Source organism: Pimephales promelas, chromosome 18, assembly GCF_988280905.1.
Source record: "Pimephales promelas chromosome 18, fPimPro1.hap1.1, whole genome shotgun sequence".
NCBI classification, from domain to species: domain Eukaryota; kingdom Metazoa; phylum Chordata; class Actinopteri; order Cypriniformes; family Leuciscidae; genus Pimephales; species Pimephales promelas.
Window position 1 is genome coordinate 15,986,708 of NC_142786.1, and position 27,276 is coordinate 16,013,983.

General features: G+C 41.6%; 1 protein-coding gene and 1 pseudogene across 2 annotated transcripts in view; one reads left to right on the forward strand and one right to left on the reverse strand.

Moving 5' to 3' along the window:
* The window catches only part of ankle1 (ankyrin repeat and LEM domain containing 1), a 72,223-nt gene that overhangs the window by 6,992 nt on the left and 37,955 nt on the right, over positions 1–27,276 (reverse strand). Inside the window, exons 5-7 of one of the 2 annotated variants that reach the window (XM_039654214.2) lie at positions 11,979–14,120; positions 10,706–10,868; positions 10,448–10,610 (exon numbers count right to left, since the gene is read on the reverse strand). In XM_039654214.2, coding sequence (XP_039510148.2) covers positions 10,448–10,610; positions 10,706–10,868; positions 11,979–14,120 — 2,468 coding nt within the window. Of the gene's footprint in view, positions 1–10,447; positions 10,611–10,705; positions 10,875–11,978; positions 14,121–27,276 lie in introns of both variants that reach the window. The other variant, XM_039654211.2, reaches the window with a different exon arrangement.
* LOC148970965 (uncharacterized) lies at positions 20,595–23,316 on the forward strand (annotated as a pseudogene).

A 27,276-nucleotide genomic window follows, 5' to 3' on the forward strand; every position in this document is an offset into this window, starting at 1 on the left:
TACTGCAACACATGTCCTATCTGCCAACAGACGAGTGCTGTGTCCCAGCGGGGCAGAGCACCCCTGCAACCCCTCCCTATCATCTCTGCACCTTTTAGGCGGATCGCCATGGACATTGTGGGACCATTGGAAAAGAGCAGTGCTGGACATCGCTATATCCTGGTAGTCAGCGACTACGCCACAAGGTATCCTGAGGCCTTCCCACTCCGTTCTATCACCACAACAAAGATCATCCATGCCCTGGTTCAACTCTTTTCCAGAGTCGGCATACCTGAGGAGATACTGACAGACCAGGGTACGAACTTTACATCACAACTGATAGGGCAGCTGAACAAGCAGCTGGGCATAAAAACCATTCGAACAACTCCATACCACCCTCAGACGGACGGTTTAGTGGAGAGGTTCAACCAAACCCTTAAGAACATGTTGCGGAAGTTTGTGGCAGACACAGGACGAGACTGGGACAAGTGGTTACTGTTTGTTCTCTTTGCCTACAGAGAGGTACCCCAAGCCTCAACGGGATTCTCACCGTTTGAGCTCCTCTACGGATGGCAGGTACAAGGACCTCTGGACCTGGTGAAGAAAGGCTGGGAGGAGAACCCTGCCTCCAAGATTGGAGGAGAAAGGCGGGATCGTACAGTATGTTCTAGAGATGTGAGATCGTCTGGAGCAGTACAGAGAACAAGCCAAAGAGAACTTACAGGAAAAACAACGAGCACAGAAAAGATGGTATGACCAACATGCCAGGCTAAGACAATTCCAACCAGGGCAGAAGGTATTACTCCTGTTACCAACTTCAACGAGCAAGCTACTGGCTAAATGGCAAGGACCATACAGCATTCTACGCAAGATGGGGCCACTTACATATGAAGTTTATCATCCGGACAAGGGCAAGACCAGGCAGACCTACCATGTGAACATGTTGAAGGAGTGGAAGGAGCCACCCGGTAAGGGACCGGAAACATCTCTTCTGGTGAGGAATGTGGAGGGGGAAGAGGAATCAGAGGATGCAAAGAGGCAGCCGTCTGTGGTGAATCTATCGCACCTAGAAGACTCCAGGAGGAAGGAGCTGCAGCACCTCCTGAACCAGTTTCCTGCTTTGTTCCGTCAGAGGCCTGGACGGACGGAGCTAACCCAACATACTATCCACCTTTCCGATCCAACACCATCACGTCAACGTCCTTACCGGGTGCCTGAGAGGCTGGTGGAACCCTTAAAGGAAGAGATTAAGGTGATGAAGTAGCTAGGAGTAATAGAACCTTCAAAAAGCGAATGGAGCAGCCCGATGGTGATCATACCCAAGGATGGATCCCTACGTGTTTGCTTCGATTTTCGCAAGCTCAACGCCCAATCTAAATTCGATGCATACCCCATGCCTAGGATAGATGATCTGTTGGAGAAAATTGGAAGAGCCCAGTACATCACCACGTTAGACTTGTGTAAGGGATACTGGCAGGTACCCCTCAACCCTCAGTCCAGACCATACTCTGCATTCCGAACACCACTAGGACTATATCAATTCACAGTCCTTCCTTTTGGTCTGCACGGGGCACCAGTCACCTTCCAGAGGCTGATGGACCGAGTCCTTCATGGCTGTGAGGACTGGTCTGCGGCATACCTGGATGATGTGGTAATCCATAGCAACTCTTGGGCAGAGCATCTTCAACACCTCCAAAAAACCTTAAAGAGGATAGAGGAAGCAGGATTGACATTAAACATTTCAAAATGTGAGTGGGCAAAGTAGGAGGCAAACTACATTGGGTATCACCTGGGCAACGGACAACTGAGACCACAGATTGACAAGGTGGAGGCAATCCGAAGGAGCCCAAACCCAAAGACTAAGAAAGAAGTGAGGTCATTTCTCGGACTGGTGGGCTGGTACAGGAGATTTGTACCAAACTTTGCCTCCATTGCGGTCCCCCTGACCAACTTGTTGTCAAAACTGGTGAAGAACCCTATTCCATGGACCGATGAGTGTGAGACAGCGTTCACTACATTAAAAGACAAGATGTGCTCAAGCCCAGTCCTGCAGAGTCCAGACTTTTCTCAGAGGTTCTTGATGCAAGTAGACGCGTCCGCAATGGGGATTGGTGCGGTCCTTGCCCAGGGAAGCGCTGGAGAAGAGAGACCCATCGTTTATCTCAGCCGTAAGCTACTGCCCAGGGAAACTAGATATTCAACGGTTGAGAAGGAAGGTCTCGCCATCAAGTGGTCCCTGGACAGTTTGCGCTACTATCTCCTTGGTCGAGAGTTTGATCTAGAAACCGACCACCAGGCCCTAACTTGGATTCAGTCCATGAAGGACCACAATGCCAGAGTCACACGGTGGTACCTCGCCCTACAGCCATACCGCTTTAAGATACGGCACAGACCAGGCAGACTCAACGTGGTAGCCGACTACCTGTCCAGGTTTCTGGCCAGTCAGCAGCTAGGAGAGGGGGAAGGTGATGTGATAGTCACATTAGCTGCTACCGCTGGGGAAGCAGCACTGGCATGCTCACATATATACACCCTTACATACTCCCTTCATTCATCTACATCTTGTTCCTTCTCATCATTGCCGCTATCATAGTGGGTGCACACGCGATTATGATAGCACATGGACATTCATCCATTTCTCCAATCTCCTTTCCACATTCATTCCCCAGTCATTTCGTACACTTACATTGCACTGTTGTGTCGTTTCGTTCGTGTTGTTTGTCTGTGTGGGCGTAGTTAGTCTTCTGGCAGGGAATCCAAACCGAACGAGCGAGCGGTGGCTGTTTATGACGTCGTGGCCGTGCCACGTCGGCGCATCAAAACCGGAAGATGACGAAACCATTGTCTAGTGTGGATAGGTGTTCATGTGTGTATTTAAATGAAGAAAATATGTGTTATGTGTGTATGTATGTGTATATATTTATAGGGAATTAATTAGTATGGATTATTATGGATAATCCAATTGATGCAGTATTGGTGTGTAGTGAATGTTAGATGTTATTGGAATTGGTGTGGCCCAAAAGGGGCGTGGTTTGGCCTATTTAAACCAAGCCAAACCTGAAGTCTGTGCTTGTTAACCAAGTCAGAAGCGAGAGTGCAACTGTGGTGCCTCAAGCAAACAAAACCCTTTGGTGTATGGTAGATGCATTTTATTTAAAAGAGTTTATCTTTATTTTGTTATTTTTGTACTTTTTAAGGGATCCTCCCTTTTCTTTTTGTGCACACCTGTATATATATATATTTCGCTGTGGACAGTCTTCTTATTGGCACTGAAAATAAATTCCACCTTGCACGAAGTGCTTCTGCGAGTGCGCCATCTTTTTACATCCAAACGGACACACATTTCTCCCCGAAGATGAGCTGGTGGGCTCGTCATCATCACATATGAATAATAAAACAATCACTGTGTGTTAAACTACAAACATAATCATACAGACAGCCCATTCTGACATACTGTACTGGAACGGTACGCAGAAGTCACGGTTCGGTTCATACATCACGGTTCGGTACGATTTCGGTACAATGGAAAAAGCAAAACAAAAATACAGAAGGCATTGTATTTTTAAAATAAGTATTAATAATAAATGCACAGACACAGTTTATTTGTAGTGCACTGACAATAGTTTTATATAATTAGTTTATTAATTAAATTAATAAAAAGACAAAAATTGCGATATGTTTGGTAATTGTACCTGATTTGTTTTCCTTAATTTTAATTAACATTATTAATTAACAATGTAACATTTTTTCTCACATCTGAATTATAAATAATTGATTTCTGTATAAAATAATACTAGCATTAAAAACACATTCGATTTTCTTTTTTAATCAATGTAGAATGCGTAAGATTAGTGCTCCGAGGAATATGACGAATGTCCAAAAGGTGGGACCCACAGACTGTTTTGAAATGGAGGATAAATATGTTTGGCTTTTAAAACAGTGTGTGTGTGTGTGTGTGTGTGTGAGAGAGAGAGAGAGAGAGAGAGAGAGAGAGAGAGAGAGAGAGAGAGAGAGAGAGAGAGAGATTTTGGTTGTGACAGTTGTAGGTTACAGTTTGTCAAGAGTTTACAGTGTGACAAACGCACAGTGTTGTGTTTTATTGCGAGTGTACAGAAATATAAGAATAGTTTGTTTCCACTGTTCTATCGCGCCTCTCTCTCACACACACACACACACTCGGTCACACCAAACCAAATTCGCGTCTATCATGTCTAGTTCGACGCTAGTCCAAAGCGAGGATTTGCGTATAAAGCCAGCATTCACACCAAACGCAAATAGAGCGCCAAATGCGTGTCTATATCGCGTCTAGTTCTACGCTAGTCCAAAGTGAGAATGCGCGTATAAAGCCAACGTTTAAAGTGAACGCGCGTTCAGAGCATAGACGGGTTCAGAGCTAGCCGATGGAACAGATTATGTGTCCCTAAAGAACCCGCGTATCTAAGTGGTTCCGCATTACATAAATGAATATGCACGCGAGTTTTATTTATTTTTAGACCGTGTATTCTCCGTGTAAATTCGTGCACCGAACCGTGATGCCCGTACGTTTCGGTTCAATATGAATAAATGCACCATTCCACCCCATGTTTAAAAGGCTAAACAAAAGGCTACACATATCTTCCCTCACCAAATTGATAAAGTAATAGAAAAGAATTTGGACCCACTGTTTAAGAAAATTTCACTAGATACAGAGAGATGGTCACCACTATTCTTATCATTATGGGGAAAGGTCAACGTCCTGAAGATGAACTGTAGCTATTCCGATGTTGAATTATTTGCTTCAATGTCTTCCTATTGCAATACCCCAAAAGTGCTTTAAAAGGTTTGACCAAATTTGCAAAAAGTTCTTATGGAACGGTAAACGAGCAAGGATAAAATTAGAAAAGCTTCAAGTGCCAGTCAATAAGGGTGGTATGGGCCTCCCTAAACTAGTCACCTGAGAGAGCCCCTCCCTGGTTTGAGATTGAACGGAGCCTGTTACTCCCACTTACCCCTGTAAACGTTTTGTTTAGCATCATATCCAATCTCTGTAATGTGTGGAAGAAGTTCTCGAAAGCCTTTAATATCAATGTTTACCTTAATTCCGAATCTTGTATTTGCAGTGTTTCCGCTACATTCATTCTCCCGTGGCGGGCCGCCACACTTAAAATCCTCCCGCCACGGCTGCAGCTTTTCAGTGACGTCCGACATTCTGCATATTGTGTTTTTTTGTTAAGCCCCACTAAAGGCATAAAAAACTTTGTAAAGCACAATCAAGTTTTCACACTATATTCCAAGACTTCTAAAGTCATTCAATAGCATAATGTGTGGTAAAATTAATATTTTAGTCTCTAAGTTAAAGTTAACGGAAAGTCATCTCGCCTCAGTCATTCTCCATGCATTCAGCATTCACACAGCGCGTCGCGTTCGGTTGCGACAGAAACACGACGACACTCTTCAAGATCAATGTTCCCGATATTATACTTTATTTTGTAGATAAAGCATAAAGGTCTATGATTTGCATAAAATTACTATCTTGCTGGAGTGGAGTTTATTGCCCTTTAGAATACACTAAGCATTAGTGCTTAGTCGTAATAGCGATCTCAAACCTATGCAATTATATAACGCAAAATGCCACGAATTTATATGAAATAAACAAATTAGGGCTATTAACGCAGCATCTCTTCATTTTTGTCATCCTTTGACTAGTGTTACAAGATCCCCCTCTTATTGGTGCAAATGCCTTTTCGCATTTTGCACGACAAGAAGTGAAAAGCTGCCTGTGAGTGCCCTAGATTAGAATAGATGAGACTCCCATAATGCTTCATGCAGCGCTGACTGTTTGATAACTTTATTCAATTTCTGTACCTGTTAAGACAGGAAGGGCACAGGTAAATATGTTTTTTATTAAGGGTTTATGTGGGGATTGTTTGAAGTTCACTTAATTTAAAAGCTGTTATATATATATTTTTTAGCCTAATATTTTTTAAAAAAGTTGATAGCTTTCAATTGTAATGATGGAATCACTGTAATGTTGGTTTGATTGATGGTTTATTGATCATTATAGGTGTTATCAATCATTTATTGTTGTTGTTGTTGTTTTTAGTTTGAGTTGAGAAATAAACATTAATCTGTGTGTGCATTTTACTTTAGAACCAAGCAAGTTGGACTCATGAAACCATTTTATTATATCGGAGTCGCAAATCACAATTGCAATATTGGCTCGATAATGGCAATATGACATTTTCCCCAAATCGTGCAGCCCTACTAAGCATAGATTATAGATATCATCCCTTCGCTATGTTCTTTTCAATGTGAAGCGTTGCGTGCTGTGACTTGGTGTTGCTTCAAGTGCATCATTCATCACACGGGATGCGCATGATCGCTTATAATACTTTGGGGAGACAAGGGGCCGTGGCCTAAGGGAATATCACTCGTGGGTCACGCCCCCAACAGGGAAATGGGCCTGCCCCCACAGCTTGAAAAAATCCTAGAGGAAACACTGTATTTGGAATAACCCAAAGTTACATATTAATAAACATTCCCTTCTATGGAAAGATTGGGTAAATATGGAATTATTACACTAGCAGATATATATGATAGGGGTAATATAAAGTCATTTGAAAGGTTGGCTGGTGAATACAATCTGCCCAAAAATAATTTCTGGAAATATTTACAAATACGTCACTTGTTAATTACGGTCATAGGGAGAGGAATAGAACCTCAGCAGACAAACCTTCTCTCTCAGACTACGAAGATAATGGGTGTGGGGGGCACGAGGCTGCTATATTCTATGCAATGATATTCCAACAGACAGTTAACACATCCTATGCAACAATGTTAGCTTGGTCGGCAGATTTGAAAATTGATGTTACATATAAGGAGTGGGATCGTATTTGTGAAAACATTAAGAGGGTTTCAAGAGACATTAAAATTGATTAATCCAGTTTAAGATTCTTAATCGTTTTTATTGGACTCCGACCCGGTTGTTTAGATTGAAGCTAAGGGATAATGCAGACTGCTGGAAATGCTGCAGCTCGGAAGGGACTCTTCTTCACCTTCTCTGGGGATGCCCCAGGATTCAGAGTTATTGGTCAAAGATTCATGATTGCATTGAAAACATTATCCGGACAAGCTTGGAGTTCTGCCCGAGGTTGTATGTTTTAAATGATCCACAAATGACATTAAACTGTGAAACAGCGGACTTTATTCAGACCAGTATAATGATCGGAAAACAAATAATAATGAGAAACTGGAAGTACCCAGGCATCATATGAAAAAATGTATTTCAATATTAATGATAGGGCAGAAAATTATATGGCGAAATGGGGAAAATACGTTCAATATATTGCAACCAAATGTGAGCATGGTGTTTATTGTAAAATTATACACTTGACTTATGTGATTTCATGTTATTATTTTATTTATTATTATGTAAAGTTGTTTTTATTTTATCTTTCACTTTCTTTCTTTCTTTCTTTCTTTCTTTCTTTATTTTTTGTTATTTCTTTTGGTTTAACTTTTATTATTGTTATTTAAAAATGTATCATCACTATGGGATATGTTAAGATGTCAACTGTAATATTGACTACAATGTTGATTACAATGTAACAGTGGTGTTCAAAACTCAATAAAATACTAATTATAAAAAAAGGCTACACATATTATTCTAATAAATAATGACAATAAAAAGGGCCTTATGATAAGTGCTTCTGATAAATAAAGTTTTGATATGGGGCAGCATGGCTGCACGAAGTGTTGTGAATATGTCTTTTATAGATGCACCATCAATGCCAGACTAAAATACTGTTGACAAGGTGACTCCCAATCTCCAGACAGATTTTCTGGCAGAGAAGGAATATTCATTATGATCCAAGTCACACTGACAAAACCAAGCAAGAGTTTTTAAAGAAAATATATGACCTAGCCAAGAGTGCTGCCTGACTTTGGCGTGTTTTAAAGAGAAAGGTGGAGCAACACAAGCCCTCAAGCCATGCTGAAATGGGCCTTTTCCATGAAAGATACAATTAAATCTAAATTTAATTTAAATTGCATTTCAAAATGAATACTAAAAATGCTTCTGAATCTATTGTGATTTTCCCTCCGTCTCTAACTATTTCTCTCCCCTGTATTACATTTCTGTATTAAACATTTTTAAGAAAAGACATGTAGTTTGATAACGCTAGTTTGATATCAACCGCTAGTTTGATAACCTAGTTGCGTAGTCACGTAGTGTGTTCAGTTTTTTGTGGATGAGAGGCCGGAGTGCGTTAGAGTTTTTCTGTTAGAATGGTGTCGTGTTTGCGGCCCCTAAGTTAATAACTAATGATCTTCACAACGGAAGTGAATCAATCAAAACTTTATCTGGACAATAACTTTATTCTAGAGCTGCTGTAAAGCCTAAGGTATCTTGTATTAGAACTGTAAAGCTGTTTTGAAACGATCCATACTGTTAAAAGCGCTGTATAAATGAAGGTGCTTTGACTATTTCTCTCTCAGTCCGCTATCTTGCTCTCAGGTCCCGTGTCACCTGTCAGTCATCATCAGTCTTCTCTGCATCCAATCCGCTGCCACCCTGCTGGTTTAAAGCCTTCTGGCCTGCCTCATGTGGTGGAGCAGTGTGTGTGTTCAGTGGTTTGAGTTAGGGTGACAGAACTAACCAATTAGCAGAAAAAACTGGATGACTAGTAATTTCCTACAACTAAATTATAAAAAAAAACAGAGATTCTGATAATTGGACAAAAAACTTCGTAACTTCCAAACGTAACAGCCTAGAATAATGTCTAACACTTGATGGCTACTCTGTCAAGTCTTCGTTGTCGGTTAGGAACCTGTGTGCTCTTTGATGGCAGTATCTGTAAAAACGCATTTTTCCATTTTAAAAATATATCTAAATAACGTCATATGCTCTCAATAACAAATGCAGAACAACTAATTCATGCGTTCATGATATCAAGGTCAGATTATTTTAATGCTATTATGGGTGGTTGCCCTGCACGCTTAATAAACAAACTACACCTGGTCCAAAAGGCAGCCGCTAGAGTTCACTATACATTCCTATGATTAAACTCGATTAACGTTAAATGATTATTAGGCTGAATAGATTAGGTCAGCCAGAACCGGGAAAACTTCCTATAACACCTGATGTACTCGCTACATCATAAAAAAGAATGGCATCTACGCTAATTTTAGTCTTTCTGTTTATTTCGAGGTTTAGTGAAGTCAGCCGGATCCGGGCCGTATCAAGATCAGGTGATGGACCTCTGCCTGCACACGTCCACATCACATCCCTGCAGTGCCAGCCTCATCAGTGCTGTGAAGGCCTCATGGACACCTCTACATCTCGCCTCAATACCGCCGTGACTCCGACCTCCAATCCGAGGAACTGGATTCATATTGTGAATGTTCCGATCCAATCTGACCTCTTTCCTGTAACACTGCCTGAATCATAATCACACACGGTTTGTTGTCCAGAGAACTGAGCGACAGAGTTTTGGTTCTCCCAAGGTTTTTTTCTCCATTCTGTCACTAATGGAGTTCTGGTTCCTTGCCACTGTCACCTTTTCGTCTTTCTTTGCCTTTGTTGCCATTGGCTTTTGGCTTGCTTAGTTGGGGACATTTAATAATATTATTTCAATATTATTTTCCTGTTATCTCTGTAAAGCTGCTATGAAACAATCTGTATTGTAAAAAGCACTATATAAATAAAGGTGACTTGACTTGAGTTTTGTACCTTTTGTCATCATTTTTTATCATTTCCCATTCTGTGAATCTAGCACTCATTACTTTATTTTCTGGGCTTTATGACGCTATTTGACAGAGGTTGTTGTTCGTTTTGGTTCTAAAACTTGGTACCAGTCAGATTCCTTTCCCCAATGTTATTTATATATTTTTTTTTTCTTTATTTGTCATTGACACATTGTAAATAGCTCATGCACTGTAACTACTGGCTTTGGCTTTTGTGAAGAAATTTGGCAATGATACCAATATATTCATGGTTATTTCTACTCATTCTATTCTACCAGCAGTGATGTATTATCTGAATGTTACATAACATTCCCTAGATCTGTAAATATCATGTACTTCTTTAAAGGGATACTTTTTTGAAAATAGGCTCATTTTACAACTCCCCCAGAGTTAAACAGGTGAGTTTTACCGTTTTTTAATCCATTCAGCCGATTTTTTGATATTTAGAAGAATTTTAGTAACCAGGCAGCTTCTGGTCTCATTAACTTCCATAGTAGGAAAAAAATATACTATGGAAGTCAAAGAGACCAGAAACTGTCTGGTTACTAATATTCTTCTAAATATCAGGAAAATCGGCTGAATGGATTTGAAAACTGTAAAACCCAACTGTTTAACTCTGGGGGAGTGGTAAAATGAGCCTATTTCCAAAAAAGTGGAGTATTCCTTTAAAAAGATTTTTTTTCTCTTCATTCATCATTGTCTAAAAATTACACATAAAGAATGATCAAATAAGGACACATCTGACCTTGGAGGTCTTGTCTCCTTTGAAATATTCCAGAGCTTCGTAGAGGTGACTGTAAGGTCTAGAACGCTTGCCCTTCCCAACATAGAAAACCGCATTGATGAATGTCTGGAAACATTCTTTAGGGATCATGGATTGACTTCGATATGGTAGATTCTTTGTCACTCTATAAAACAGCAGTGGGAGAAAATGTTAGTAAAAAATAAAAAGAAACAGTCATTGTTCAAATAAAGGCAACAAAATGTGAAAGAAAATACATGCCGTGGGTCAAGCAGCAGGTAGTTAAAGCTGGACTTAATGAAACCCTCACGCCAACTCTTATTCTGATCTGGCTTATCAAACTGCTCACACAGAGCGAGCTCATCAGCTTGACAGTTAGGAAGCAGGAATTTGTGAAGTGCATTTTCGAGTTCTGGGCTGTAACCTGCAGCTTAGAAGGAAATGCATGATAAAGTATGACATTTATATGCTAATATTGATCATGTACTCTTTATTACAGAGGAACTCAACATTTGAGCCCCAAGTAACTTCAAGTTCACAGGGCTCCAGACTGACATTTGAGGGCAGCAGCACAGACACTGAGTTCTACAAAAATATGTGGTAGCCCTGGGGCTGACAATAAAGCTCAATGCTTAATTTAGGGCGTAGATGAAATTAATTCATTATAATCATTCATAATGTCTTAACATTACTTAAAAAGCAAAACGAGTTAAAAAAAATTATATTAGGGAGTGAAAATAGTCAATAAGTATTCTACTGTTTACAATGGTAATTTCATTTATTTATCAAAAAAAGTGTTTAAATAAGAGTTTTCCTACATCTTCAATTTTTTTTGTTTTAGGACAATCTTTGAAGGATGAACAAAAACTGTGTTGGTCATCATATTAAAAATAACATTTAGGATATTATTAAAGTTTTGATGTGCTGGAAAAAGATGTGTAGCCTAGTACTTGTAAGCGTGTGACTATTTCGGTCACAATACCATAGTTATGGTTAGAGTTACTAGTTACATTTGTGGACTGAAGGCCTTCTATAAGTGTTTCTCCTAGTCTCCACGTCAGCGCTGTTTGATCTAATATCTATGGTTTATAACAGAACTCTGCACCAAATTGGAATGTTTCTCATTTTATCTCGCAGCGATGATGTTATTAATTCTGAGGCGAATTCAATGGATTTCTTTACTGGATCTCCAGAGTCTGGATCTCCTAGTAACAGTGTTGGATGATCGAGAGATCAGCCTGCGACTGGCAAGTTTAGGGCGCTGTGCTGTCTATTACTAGTCCGAACTAAGAAACGGTCTGTGAAGCATAAATGAGTAATGCATTTTCGTTCCGCTTTAATTTTGTTAGCATTCGCTGCTAAACAACAGCACAACCTAAATTTGCAACAGCGCAACCTAAACAGCGCAACCTAAATTTGGTTGCACCGTCAGGAAAAATGGTCGCAAAATAGAACCAATTGGTGGCAGTCTGGAGCCCTGCATGGGCCATATGTTAAGTACCTTAGCATTATGCATTTTATTTTGTGTACTTACCACTGAAATTAGTGGGGCTCAGAGGGACTCTGGGGTTCTGAAGGGATCTCTTCAACTTCCGCACATACAGTGGGCGGGTTTGACTGTTTATGGGTCCTGGATCTTCTCCCATCTCAATTAACTTGTTTCTGAGTTCCTTGTCAGTTAAGCCACTTACTCCAACATCATCCTGTTTGGGACGACAGCTTTCTTTGTTGCGGTCTGGACTTGTAGACCCGAGCTGAAGCGAGCGCCAATCATAGAGAAGTGTGTCTTCAAAGTTACTGGTGCTTGTGCTAGAACTGAAGGAGGTATTGGCTGTTGGAGGAACATGGGTCTCAATGAGCTTATGGCCCTCTTCAGTGTCAGTATAAAGGTATTCCACAAGTTCATCTGTATCAGTAGTTAAAGGCTGTCCACCAAGTGTGCAAGAAAGGTTTGCCAGTGTCTGCCGTGACGAGTGGACTGACAGTCGGCTCATGCTATACCTAGGTGTACATCCAGAGCGCCCTGAATTAGCACATGGATTCTTCTGTGCTTTTGGGGATTCATAGGTCAAACTGGAAGGAGATTGTGAGCTATTTACCTTAAATGGCAAAGACCCTTGAGAAATAAGTCCACATGAAACACAGCACTCTTTGTTTCCTACAGGTGTATGGTTGAGCTGTGATGTTTCTGTTGTGGTTTGCTTCACTTCTTGTACATCAGTCAAATGGTCTACTAACCCTTTGTAACAAACAGTAGTGATTACCTTATTACAAGCCTCACTGGCACTACTTTCCAATTGTGATTCAACACTCCTTTCAGAAATTAAGACAGTGTCAGCCATGCTCTCGGATAATATTTGAGTATCAGCTTGGCTTTGGCCATCTGAGCTCACAGATAACTTCAGAGAGCTCAACTGCAAGTCAACATCCACCATTTTTCTTTCTCCATTGAAGCCGTCTTCGTCAAGATTGTTCTTTGACGTACCATATGATGACTTGACTGTGTTGCGTCGCAAACGGGTAACGGTGGGTAGCGTCTGTTCAAAGAGGCAAGAGCTGGTTTGTAAGGAGGCCAGTTTTTGGCTTATTCTCTCTGAATGATGACTCAATCTGGACCTTGTTCTCCCAGTGACAAATGGACTTGGAAAAACAGTTTCATTACTGGCCACCTCAACTTTACCAGCATTTCCGACAATTGCAGATAAACTCGCTTCTTCAATATGACCCCTTACTCCTACTGGCAGGTGTCTGTTTCCATCTCCAAAGGAAAGCCGTACATTTTTAACACTAAAAACTAAACCACTCTGTCCTACAGTCGATTCGGATTTCTGGGCCCCGGGTTGGGTCAAAGGAGAATTTCCATTGTCTTTACTACTGGGAAACCCATTTTCCACAGAACCTTCAGTTGGGCTCTGGTATGGGTCACTGCCACAGCTATTGTACTCGCTAGAGCCACTACTAATGAGGGGCTGGATGATGCTCTTAAATTCATCATCATCATTGTTATCATCATCATCATCATCATCATCATCATCATCATGTGGTACAGGCCCCACAACAGTCTTATCAAATTCATCTTCCAATGTGTCGACTTCTTTGGAAAAAATGAATACATCATCGGGATACGTGACATCGATTCCCTGATTCTTTAACACAGCAGCCATTCGTTTATTATCAAGGAAATCAGGGTATTCAGAAAGATCTAATGTAAGATCACTAGACTGATCGAGAGAGAATTGCAGATGATCATCTTGTCCGATAATGGGCAAATAATCAATAGTTCCTCTGAAGGTGACACTCCTCCGGTTTTCCTGTTGAGAACGAACAGGGCTATTCTGAGACTGCAAAACATCACAGTCAATATCTGTGGCTTGATGCTGATTTTCAGATATTAACTCTGGATTGGCCTTATTGTCCACGACAGAAAGACAAGTACTAGACAATATGGGTAACTCTTTACAAATTTCACTATTATTCCAAATATGAGAATCATGTGACTCGAGATCTGACATATCTGAGAGCCAGAAAGCCTGACTTTCTCTGTTCAAAGGTTTTCCACTTTGTCTGGAAAGCGAGGACAGTCGTGTGCTGCTCAGTGGTTCTGCTCCAGGAGGAATCAGCACTGACGCTTCTGGACTGAACGAACTGTCACTCATGGCCTGGCCAGAAAGGATTGCTAGAAAAAAAAAATACAGAATATTATGATAGTATAATTTGTTCTCCATACACAAACAATAGACAAAACTTTATATTATCTTTGACTTGGTAGAACACTTCTTTTAGAACACTGGTTCTCGATTCTGATCCTGGCGGAATCACCCTTTACATGTTTAGTAAGACCTTGTGACAGCCTGGAGAGACAGCTGACAGGAGGAAAAAGACCCCAATTGGGGCTGGTAAGGGTTAGCTACCCTTGTCGGCAGTATCCAGCTCCGTGTTTACAGGATGCTGGAGACACCCGCCCAAAGCCTCTGAGAAATTAAAGAGGAAAATACCCCTAGAGTCTGCGAGAGTGGGGGCAGAAGATGACTCAGTGTTGGAAAACATGGTTAATGACTTAGGGATGGAAATGGATATGAGTATGGAGAGGAAGACTAGCTCAAGTCCTGCAGTTAGTTAAGTCACTGAACTCCAAGTTTGTGTCTGTGGCTGGAGCAAGGCGACAACGGTCAGGGGTTTGAAGGTTCATCAAGGGAAAATGAAATGCTTGAGGGAGAAGGGACAAGTGCCTCGCATTGATCAGTACTTCTTACGAAGTCAGTCAAGTCAGTCGAATGAAATCCAGCGACACGAAGCAAACCACAGCTCGCAGGATATCAGCACCCCTGTCATAGAGGAGAGGAGGGCTTGCGCAGATAGTGGTGAACATATTCATACTTGTGAACCCGGTCAGACTAACCAGCATAAGAGAGAAAAGAACCTCAACGGGCATAGGCCTGGATTTAGATGGCCAAGAGCTTGTGAAAAAGCTGCATGGGACACAGTAAACACAGATCTATGCTTTGCATTGGAAAGATTAACTGGTACAGTTGAAAAGAAGCTGGATAAATTTGGGGACATCATTTACGCTTATGGAAGAGAGAGGTTTGGTGTGGAAAAAAGGAAGGAGAAAGCACAAACAACTCCTGTAATGTCTAGACGGCAGCAGAAAATTGAAGGGTTAGTTAGAGAAAGGATATAGCTGAGGAAGCAATGGAAAAGAGCAGAACAAAGCCAGAAGGAGGGACTCAATCTCTTACAAAGGGCCATAAAAGACAAGCTAGCAACATTATGCAGAGCTGAGCGCCTAAGGAAACGCTACAAAAAGAAGGAACGTGCGAGGGCTAATTTCTATAAAGACCCATTCAAATTCGTAAAGAAGTTATTCACCAGTGAGAAGAATAGCACTTTAGGAACATCTAGGGTTGAGCTAGAGAGATATTTGGAGGAAACGCATACAGATGCAAAAAGGCATGAGCCCACTGATCTATATAATGACTGGATAGCTCATGACGTTCTAAACTGCCACTAGGCAGTGAAGCCACCGGAAGTGTTCGAGCGGCCATCTTACGATTCCCTACCAGCAGAGGGCTCCAATGGCCGTTAGATAGTATCTCTGACAGCACTTGAGGACCCACTGTGCATAAACAAGTGTTAAACAAAGTCCACAAAAGGATCTACAAAAAACTGCCCACAGGTTGTAATTTCAGGCAATATATAGTAATTTATATTTCAGTGTTCAGTGTTGTTTAAAAAAGGTTTATAGCCTACTATGCATTCTTTTACAGACATATTCAAGTTTAAACCCAACAAACGTATTATTCAATGCATTACTTATTATTATTTTAATTAAATTTATTTATTAACTATATTTTCATGTCAATCTGTGTTCAGTTTGACCACGAACCATGCGCTGTCACTTATTTCCATAGCTTATTTCAGCGCCTGCAGCACAGCAGAAATAGACTGGGTGCGGGAATGATATCCGACGTGTTTTTTTCTTGATTTTTGGGTTTCTACCTTAAAGGAGCAAAACGTAAGTATCTGATTTTTGCAGAACTACGCCCCAGCGCGCTCACGCTTACTAAATAAACGCCTCACCTCCGACACCGCGCACTCGCTGCATTCCCTTTAGCACATCTAGTGGATGCATAATGCAAACCCAGTCAAACGTTTGAAAAATGTTCTAAAATAGGTCATTGAAGGTGCGCCTTATAGTGCTTATAGTATAGTACTGCCGCTTGTATTTAAAGGGATAGTTAACAAAAAAAATATATCTATATATATGTCATCATTTTGTTTCCGACTAGTCGACTAAGGCCAACAGCGCCAACTAGTGGTTGTGACAGTCGACTAGTCGATGAAACCCCTAGCGCACACACGCACGTTTGCACGAGCGGTTCATAACCATAGACTGTAAAAGTTCATAACCAAAAGGAGCATCAGCCGCACACTGTGCCGCACACATCTTTTGTAACAGTCATAATGAGGTAATACAGTTATAAATCTGCAGGTCATTTAAAATATATGAAAGTAAAGGCATTCGAGTACACACGTGTGTGTGTGTGAGGGGAAAACAGGGGTAGTAGAAAACTTCGGTTTTTGTTTCCATCTACTATCTCCATATTGAACTGTTTTATGTGCTTACTGTATCCACGTATGATTGTATAATTATGGAAACACGTTCATGAACAGTACAAGTTATTATTTTGTATAGGACCCGTTTGAGCCTAGAGCAGACTGCGCGGAGATCTCTCCGTTTGTTGAAAGCCTTCCCGATGTTGACTCTCGTCTTATTCCGACGACTGGCACTGGACAGACAGAAGTTGTATTTTCTTTGTCTCACGTGGAGTTTGCGTTGGGGTTTGGAATGAACCACAAGCCGGTCTCTTTGGGGCTGTTTACACCTGGCCACAATGCGTTTTCTCAGATCGGATAGCTATCTGATTTATCAAAATGATTCCATTACACCTGGTCACATAAATGTGTTTTTGCAAAACGGATATAATCTGATCTTCAATTCCCGCGCTATATACAGAATTCATGAAGTGCACGTCACCGAAAGCAACAGATATGAGCTGCATTTTATTAATCATCAGCTAATTTCAAAATCAGCAAAGACAGCAATAAGAGAGAGCGGCAACAGCCCTGGTAAAGATCAGTTAATTTCTTTACTTTTAATGAAGATGGTAGTGTTAAGAGTCTGCGACTTACTTTCACTTTGATTTGCGATAGATTGCGGCGCGCTGGATTGATGAACAGGCGCTCAGCTGCTCATCTGAGGTGATGTGCGTCGTCATATATGACTAAAATAACATGACATAACCTATAGCCTGCTTTCAACAACCAGATGCATTTACACTTGTCCAGTTTTGTCTGGAATGCGGCCCAGACCACGTCCTCAAGTGATTTGAGCGATCGGATTCAAATCTGTCTCGAATGCGTTTCGGAGGGTCTTTTCATGAATAGCTAACCGATCACAGAAAACGCATTAAGTGACCAGGTGTCGGCTAAACAGCCCCTTTGAATCCATTTTCTACTTTTGTGGAAAGTTGACTGAAGTTGTGTCGCTCGAGTTGTCTTCTCTGATACGGAGAATGGCAGTGAATACACTACCAGCAAGACATAGGCACATAGCCAGGCGACCGTGAACGCGCATGACGTCACGGCCAGTCTCAGATTCGAGCCCTAATCCCTCTTATTTATTTTACTGTACAGGATTATAGAGGCGATCTCAGTGATCAGAGAAGGTCTCATTCAGCCCATCAGGCGATTGTTTAAGCATGTATGGGTTAGAAAACGGCTATTTTTAACATGAAATGTTGCGCAATGGACCTTTAAACAATGGTTTCTACCAAGGATGGCATATTGGTGTGTAATACAACTGAGTCTGCACAGGATGTTTATTTTGAAATTGAGAGTGTTTTGACTGTGTGACTTGTACGTGATGTCCGTCGAAAAAAGACTCGGCGCCTATCTTTAGCAACGCGCCGCGTCACGGCTGGTTCACTCACATGCATTGACTAGAGTGGGCGCGATCAGCTCCAACAGCTCCGGTAGCCATGTCGCAGCCGAACGCACCACAAACGTGTGCAGTGTATGGGTAAATAAGAGGTGAAACAGGCGTACATTAACCCATTCAATTTGTATATTCATTTTCTGAACATGTTTTTACTAACTAATCAAATACTTGAACAGATCTATATGTAAAACACAATCCGAAAGAGCTATATTTTAAGTTCACAATACACATATACTTAATTTTTAATAAGCAGGAATAATTTTCCACTTAAAACAAATACCCATTTAAATGTTTAGGATGTTTGCGTTGTAAGACTGTTCAGGGAGACTTTAGATTTTAAAACGGTGTCCCGTTATGCAATGTTTTCTCAGTCAAATCATACAATTTCCTATTGATTCAATAGAACGCGTGAGCTCACTAGGGAATCACAATATGGCGGCACGGTGGCTTCACTGTTTATGACGTCATGAGCTATCCAGTCATTCTATATAGATCAGTGCATGAGCCTATGTCAATTCCATCAGACATACCACCCATCAACCCACCAGAATACCAAATGGAGGTCTGTGCACCTAAGTGGAAAGAGGTAGAGCAGGCTGTGAGAAAGGCAAGGGCTTCATCATCTTCAGGGCCTAATGGAGTTCCCGTACAGAGTGTATAAGAATGCTTCAGGAGTTCTGCAAATTTTGTGGAAATTGATGAAAGTGGCATGGGAAAAACAGGTTGTGCCCAGAGCATGGCGCAGAGCAGGTGGAGTCTTTAAGGCCTATTCACACCGGGACGAATTTCGTGAGCGGTTTTCGTCGACGTTTAACGCCTCGTGACTAAACAATGGGCGCCAATTCACACTGACGCGAAAAACGCCACGTCATTTTTAAAAAAACGCCTCGGGTTAGTTTTTTTGGTTTGACGCGCCGCGTCAAAACCTATCCGACCAATGAGATTGGCGGGTTTGCTCACGTGTCTGGTACTTCTGAAGTTACAGTAAAACACAACTTGGGGGCGCTCAAACGCAAAGAAGAGATAAGATACCTATGGGCAAGATGAATGTTGAGTTTCTGGTCTCGGAGCATAAAGAGCTATAATATTTATATTAGTATTTCTGTAATAATAGTATAGTATAGGGTGACCAACAGTCCTGTTTTCCCGGGACATGTGTAAAACGGTCACTTTGTGCTTTATAGAAATCTGAGTTGAGATGAGAACTGCGCATAGTGTGCGTAGTGTCAGTTAGATTTTGACAAGTGAGGAGAGGAGAACCGCTCAGCCGAATCCTTGTATTCTTTCTTTTATTTTATTTTTCTATTGTGACCAGATGTTTTGTTAGTGTTTTTATTTCTCGCTCGATCCCCATGTATGAGGACGAGTGTAACGTTTGAGTGGTTTTATTAAACGCGGGGAAATACGAAAACTCTCGTCTCTCGTGCATCTGTTCATCCGACAACTAGTGCTATGTTTTTATCTCTGGGCAACCTCTCAACTTTGCGTTACACATGTCCTGTTTCCACGTCCTGTCCTGGCTTTTTTTAAGTGATGAAAATGTCATGTTTTTCAAAAAAAAAAAAAAAAAAAACTGCTGGGAAAGATCAGTTCTACAGCAAAATAGAGATGGGCAAACAAGGTGGACGAGGATGAAAACTAAAGATATAAATAGATTTTGTTAGTTCATTTTTGTAAGTTTGTGAGAGCTATTTTTTGTTACATTTGGAGGCATTTCTTTTAGTTATTTATTATTTATATATTTATTTTTCTAATACAGAAGACATTATTTCTATTATTATTTCATTTGTTTTTTTTTATCTGTCATAATAAAACATTGAGACATGAATATGATCACCCTAGTAAAGTATTCTATTACTATTTGTTTTACATAAAGCGCCATCGTCAGGGAATGAATTTGCATGTTCACTCTCATCGTCAGCGGAAAACACTTGGGTGTGAACACAAAAAAAGCGTTGAAAAATGCTGACGAATAATGCGCACTGATATTTGTCCCGGTGTGTACGGGCCTTTATACCTAAAGAAAAAGATGCTACAAGTATCAGCGAGTTTCGTCCTATTTCATTATTAAATGTTGAAGGTAAGCTTTTCTTCAGCATTATTGCCCAGAGATTGTCCACCTACCTATTAAAGAATGGCTACATTGACACTTCAATTCAAAAAGCGGGCATTCCAGGGTGCTCAGGATGCTTAGAACATATCAATGTTATCTGGCAACAAATTCAGTCAGCAAAAAAGGAGAGGAAGGATCTCCATGTGACAGTCCTGGATTTGGCTTATGCATATGGTTTAGTGCCACATGAGCTTCTGTGGGCAGCATTCGATTTTTTCAGAGTACCAATGTCAATAACAAATTTAGTGAAAACCTACGTTGGAGATTTGCAATTTAGTTTCTCAACTCCAAAATTCAGCACCGCATGGCAACGCGGAATAATGGCAGGATGCACCATTTCTCCAATGGCTTTTACTATGGCAATGGAAGTAATCATTAGGGCATCAAGATGGGTAGTAGGAGGAGAGCGTTTGGCTTCTGGGATGTGACTACCACCAATCAGAGCATACATGGATAACATGACAACCATGACTACAACAGTAGCCTGCACTAATCGGTTATTGGGGAAGTTAACAGATAATATTGAATGGGCACGAATGCAATTTAAGCCCTCTAAATCAAGGAGTATCTCGATAGTTAAAGGAAAGGTAGTAGATAAAACATTCTTCATTAATGGTGAGGATATACCAACAGTTTCTGAGAAGCCAGTGAAGAGTCTCGGCAGATGGTACGATGGGGATCTAAGGGACACAGTTCGAGTGGGAGAAGTTAGACGGCAAGCAGTGGAAGGGTTGAAGAGCATAAACAGCTGTGCTCTACCTGGCAAGCTAAAACTCTGGTGCTTTCAGTTTGGTCTACTGCCGAGGTTGCTGTGGCCACTGACTGTGTATGAGGTTTCTTTGACAACATTGGATAAGCTGGAAGCGTTAATAAGTTCATACATCAGGAAATGGTTGGGAGTTCCACGCTGCCTCAGCAGAGTGGGACTTTATAGTAAAGGAATATTCCAGCTGCCAGTCTCTGCTTTAACCGAGGAGTTTAAGTGTGCCAAGGTCAGGCTGGAAATGACCTTAGTAGAGTCACGTGACAAATGTGTAAGGGAGGCAGCCCCTGTGTTAAAAACTGGTAGGAAGTGGTCAGCAGAAAAATCTGTAGTAGAGGCAAAGGCTGCCCTTCAAATTGGAGATATTGTGGGACAGGTACAGCATGGAAGAGGGTGTTTTGGGCTTAGTGTAGCTCCTCCTAAATGGCACTAAGCAGGCCCAGCTCAAAGGAGGAAGCTGGTAGTCAGCGAGGTGCGAAAGCAGGAGGAGAGGATGAGGTGTATAAAGGCCATTTCCCAGGCCAAGCAGGGAGAGTGGATGAGATGGGAGAGTGTGGAACAATGCAAGTTGGGCTGGCAAGACCTTTGGTCAATGGAAGAGAGTAGGATCAGTTTCCTTATAAGGTCAACATATGATGTCCTCCCATCACCGCAGAACCTAAACCTCTGGGTAGGAGAGGATCCCTCTTGTCCTTTCTGTTCATCACCTGCCACATTAAGGCACATTCTGACAGGATGTAAGGTGGCTCTTAGCAAAGGTCATTTTACTTGGCGCCATGACCAAGTACTGCGATGTTACTGCCCAGGCGAGCAACCACCGAGAAAAGGTGTTAACACCACTTCTCGCCCAGGACAAATGGAAATTGCTAGGGACTGGAAGATGCTGGCTGATCTTGATCAACGGCTTATTTTTCCACCTGAGATTGCTACCACTAACTTACGACCAGATATTGTTTTGTGGTCTGGATCAGCACGCATTGTTCAGCTAATAGAGCTAACAGTGCCATGGGAGGATGCGGTAGATGAAGCATATGAGAGGAAGAAATGTGATATGCTCATCTGGCCACTGAGGCAGAGCAGCGAGGATGGAGAGTCCAAGTTTATCCAGTGGTTGTGGGTTGTCGAGGTTTTGTGGCACACTCTACAACCCGGTTCCTCAGAGACGTCGGATTTAGTGGCCAAGAGTTGCGTCGCACAGTAAAGAACTTATCTGAAGCAGCAGAAAGGAGCATCAACTGGCTGTGGTTGAGAAGGAAAGATTCTAGCTGGCTATGTACATGCCACCATGCGACGGTTTCGTAGAATTCTTGAAGAGTCTGTTTGTATAGGTTGCACAGAAATTACAGTCATTACGTTCCTGTGTATATTGTTTGAATGACGATGGTTGGCCAGATATTGTGGTTTGCGGTAGGTGGTATGCCATTCGGAACCGTTTGTCACTGAAACTGCTTTATAACGCACCAGTGGGGATCGACAGCCATTATCAAACGGGTTGGCGCGTATGGTTGGGTTGAGCGTGATTGTGGTTAGGTTTCTGTAGGGGTCAGTAAGCTGGGCTGAGTTGAGTGGGGGACGAAGGGGGGTGACTCTAGTATGTCAGGGTCACTGTCGAGCCCTCTTGAGGTGTCGTGGGCTAGTCGACGAAACACTGAGGACGGAAGGTGCCCACTTGAAGACCCTAGAGATGTCCCCTACTCGGCTCAATCCAGACGGTTGTTGTGGTGGTCCACTAGGGAGATCACACTGTAGTTGCAGCCATCGTGTGCGCTGACGCGGCAAGTACACTGCAGCTGTTAACGCCAGACAGAAGGGGGGAGTCACACCACCATATGGAAAGAAGCGTAAATGGATGGAGAAGCATAGGTTACTGTAAAGCTACATCTTAGCTTACCTTGGCGAAAGCCAAGTATAAATCAGCATGAAGTTTTAACATCTACTCTCATCAGTAAGGGTGCTCCAATCAGGATTTTAGGGGCTGATCACCGGCGATCACTGAAACAAGTATCGGCCATTATCCATCACCAATACCGATGGCCAAAATAAATAATACAACATGACAAATAGAAGGCTGTAAACAGCCTCAAGGGGGTATTTTAGCTATTCTTAACAGCAATGTAGGACTATGATTTATGATTAAAATCAACAGATAAGAAAGTAAACTGACAGCTATTTTTTGGAAACATGTGCAACATATTCCATTACAAATTCAACATATTCACTCTATTAGAGATGATTAGGAATGGCTTAAAGCAGTGTTTCTCACACCCTTCTGAGGGGGTCACTCCCGTCAGATCAAAAAACTTGTCCCGATTCATCAGAGGTCAGATGAAATGTTGTCAGGCTATATGTCAGTGTCATTGTTATAACATTATTTTCATTAGGAACTAAAAAGTCTCTCACCACAGAAAAATAACTTTCCTGTCCTGTCAGCCGTTATCCTGTGTTTGTGGTGCGCAGTTCAACTGCATGCACAGATGCGGCAGCACGAGCTGTAGCATATTTAGGGATGTCCCGATACCACTTTTTCACTTCCGATACCGATACCGATGCCGCACCGTTGGCTTTTGCCGATACCGATATTAGTCCGATATTTTTTTTTTCGTGGTCCGACGTGCCGTATACGGCCCACAGGGTGGTTTATAGGTTTAACTTTGTGAAAGACAAAACAAAACAAACACAAAAGTAAACATAATACATATCTTTGGAAAGCTGAGAAACTCGTGATTCGAACGACGTAAACCACTTTAAGATACATTCAACACAGCGGGCACAATCTGTCTCTTTGTCAGACCACCAACAGCCAAAACAAACCAACACAAACTGGAAGAAACTCACCAATTAGCCATCTGTTAGTCCACATTCCAACAAAAATGGTTTGGTTTCACTGTAAAGCGTCCATACAATCCAATTTGAAGAAGTTTTTAGTCCAAAACAATTGTATATATGAATAAACATCCATGGAATGTAAATAGTAGCATTTCGCGTTAGCCGACAGCGCTATCACAACTACGACGCACTAATGCTACGTTCACACCGGACGCGAATAGGGCGTCAGGCGCGAATGATTTCAATGTTAAGTCAATGCAAGAAAAATTCCTGCGGCGCGAATGAGGCGTGGAGCGCGGCGCGGAAGACGCGAATACGCCTCATTTGCGCGTCAAGTTGGCGCGAATGGCGCGAATTGAGCGTTGTGCATTCACGCGTTTGACGCGCCGCGTTAACCAATCAGGAGCCTAGCTGCTTGCTCACGTGGTGAAGTGTCTGGATGCTTCAATAAATTATTTTGTTAATATGACTAAATGCATGGTGGGATTATGCACAACAAAGCAAATGTTTCATCACTTAAAACATTATTTCTATATGGAGACATGTTCATTTTGTATTGAATGTTATTCATTCCATATCTAGAAATAGTATTATGTTGTAAAGACAGACATCCCAAGTCTCCCGGAAGTTCCGGGAGTCTCCCGCATATTGATAGCGTCTCCCTGATGCCCGCAAATTAGTTCAAATCTCCCGGAATCTAGAGCGAGACATACTGCGCGCATAACATACATAGCGCGCTATATATATATCAACATATGTGCATAAATTCGTGTCTGGACGTGAGAGAGAGAAATCACAGGACAGGTTAATAACTTTTGAAGGCTGGCTCTATTTATTATCAAAACAAAAATAAATGACAGCTAGATTAGATGGATGAGGGGCCGGGCGAGGGTGATCCTCGCTCAGATGCGGGACAACAGGTCATCAAACTGGGCGCGTGACAGGCGGAAGTACCGCTGACAGCGGCCGTCATCCAGCGCAGCTCCTGGAGCGAGCAAATGGTGAAACTCGCCAAACGGCTCGGCTCCGAAGGGTCCGGTGGACACAAATATACGGCGACGATGATCCCCACGCCGCTGTTCTGCTATCCAGAGTAAATACAGAGCGGTAACTCTCTTGATGAATGCTCGGTCGACATAAAAACAATGACCGCCAACGGATTTTGATTCTGACGCGCGTCACGCGCGTAAATTTCGCTTCAAACTTTACGCGCGCCAGTTTCGCTCTCTCTTTGAGTGACAGTTTATCTATCCAGTTGCAATAGAGAATGAAATGACGCTATTTTCTGATAGCCAATGAATTTCTGAAAAGACTGAAATGCAGCTTTTGTGGGTGGAATCATCCGATTACATTAGAATCCGTGCGCAAAAGCGAGAGTGATTCTCTGCGCGCGTGTGCTTAAACACAACAATCATCACGTGACAGGCTGCGCCGCTAAACTGGATATCGCTCATATTTTTTTCTCCCCTCCGATCTCCGATCTAGCGTTCTGGGCCGGTATCGGCGCGATACCGATGCCGTGGATCGGATCGGGACATCCCTAAGCATATTCATTAAATATAGAGTAATTCTACTAGCTAGTAAACAGCAGTGAGTAATTTTTGATATTTTTTAGCTTACCTCAAAGGTATTCAAGATGTAGGTGTCTTTGTTTCCGCAGTAGTTTCAATTTTGATATTTTTAGGTCAAACCGTTCTTGTCTGTCAGTCATATAATGAAGGTCTATGGTCACCACCTCAAAGAGCATGCACAGAGAAGTCCAGATTAAACATGATTTAATGACTCGTAAATGCAAGTACACATTGATGGCCTAAGACAAGAAACGAGCGGTTTGTGTGAGAAAACGAACAGTATTTATATCGTTTTTACCTCTTGTAACCACAGCAACACCCAAATGATCTGAGGGCGTGAGCGCCGGAAGTGATCTCTCGCGCATGTAAGTCACTCATTGTTTACACAGAGATTTCAGAAGTGTTACCCTGCCTTCACTGTGAAGATCTAAACATATTTAGATATAGAGGAAATTGCAATGCAAGACGATTTCGATATATCAACAAACAACGTTGATTTTTTTTCACAACCGCGTGAGAGATCACTTCAGGCGCTTGCGCGCCCTCAGATCACTTGGACCGACTAGGATTACAAGCGGTAAAAACGATATAAATACGGTTCGTTTTCTCACACAAACCGCTTGTTTCGTGTCTTAGGCCATCAATGAATGTGTATTTACATTTACAAGTCATTAAATCATGTTTAATTTGGACTTCTCTGTGCATGCTCTTTGAGGTGGACCCCATTTACCTCCATTATATCAGGTCAAGTCAAGTATATTTATTTAACGCTTTTCACAATATAGATTGCATTAAAGCAGCTTCACAGTATCAATCAAAACATAATAACAATGTTTGTTTCTTAGTGGAAAAACATCCCTGTTTGGTAGATCTAATCAAGGATATTAATGATTGGTTAATTAATTTGAATACCCCCAACTGAGCAAGCCAAAGGCAACCGAAAAACTCCATAAAGTGGCCTAATGGTGTCCTAAAACTCCATCAGGAGACCCAATGGAGAAAAAGAAAAACCTTGGAAGAACCCAAGGTTTGACTGACAGACAAGAACGGTTTGACACCTACATCTTGGATGCCCTTAATTCCAAAATGAACTATCCCTTTAATGACACACTGCAGCAGTTTATTGGGCTGCTTGCACTTTAAGAGCTGATGCACGGATCCAATGTAGCCTACTGTTACACATGCAATCTATTCCCCAACTGTTAAAGTTCACTTAAAGGGTTAGTTCACCCAAAAATGAAAATTAAGTCATTAATTACTCACCCCCATGCTGTACCAACCCCGTAAGACCTTCGTTCATCTTCGGAACACAAATGAAGATATTTTTGATTTAATTTGAGAGCTGTCTCACTACCACATTGGCTGCCTAAGGGACTAGCTCTTGACGGCCCAGAAAGTCAATGAAGAAAATGTTTAAATATCCCATGTGACTACAGTGGCTCAACTATAAGTTTATCAAGCGACGAGAATTTTTGTGCGAAAAAAACAAACAAAAATAACGACTTTATTCGACTATTCCTTTTCTTCCTTGTTGGCCTTTCTCAGCTCTCAGTGAGAAGTGGCAAATTATGTCGGACACTTTAAGTAAATAAACAGTTAATATACTCACTAATAAACAGCTATCTATTTAAACTTCAAGGCTAAAACATAGAAGCTGTCGACCAACAGTAACGAGGTTCGATCTCGCGTCGATAGGAGGTCTATGAGGTTGTGGATGGATGTTTACCACTCAGCTATCGCTAGACTGCTATTGCATTGTTGTCTTATACGATTATCCTGTTAACTGTCACCCCCCCCCCTTTTTTTGAATAGACATGAAAATGCACATTTCGAACTTAAATGGTTGTAACTCAAGAATGCTTTGGAATATAGACATATGATTGGTCTTGTTTTAAAGAAGACATTTGGCAGATTTTTGTAGAAGTGAAATAAATTAAGAAAGCGAAACAGAAAATAAGTTATAGAAGTTTGAGTGTATGGAAATGTACAATGTAAAAATATTAATTATTCATATTTTACATAAAATATATATTTTCAAAACCTGGGCTACTCTAAAAT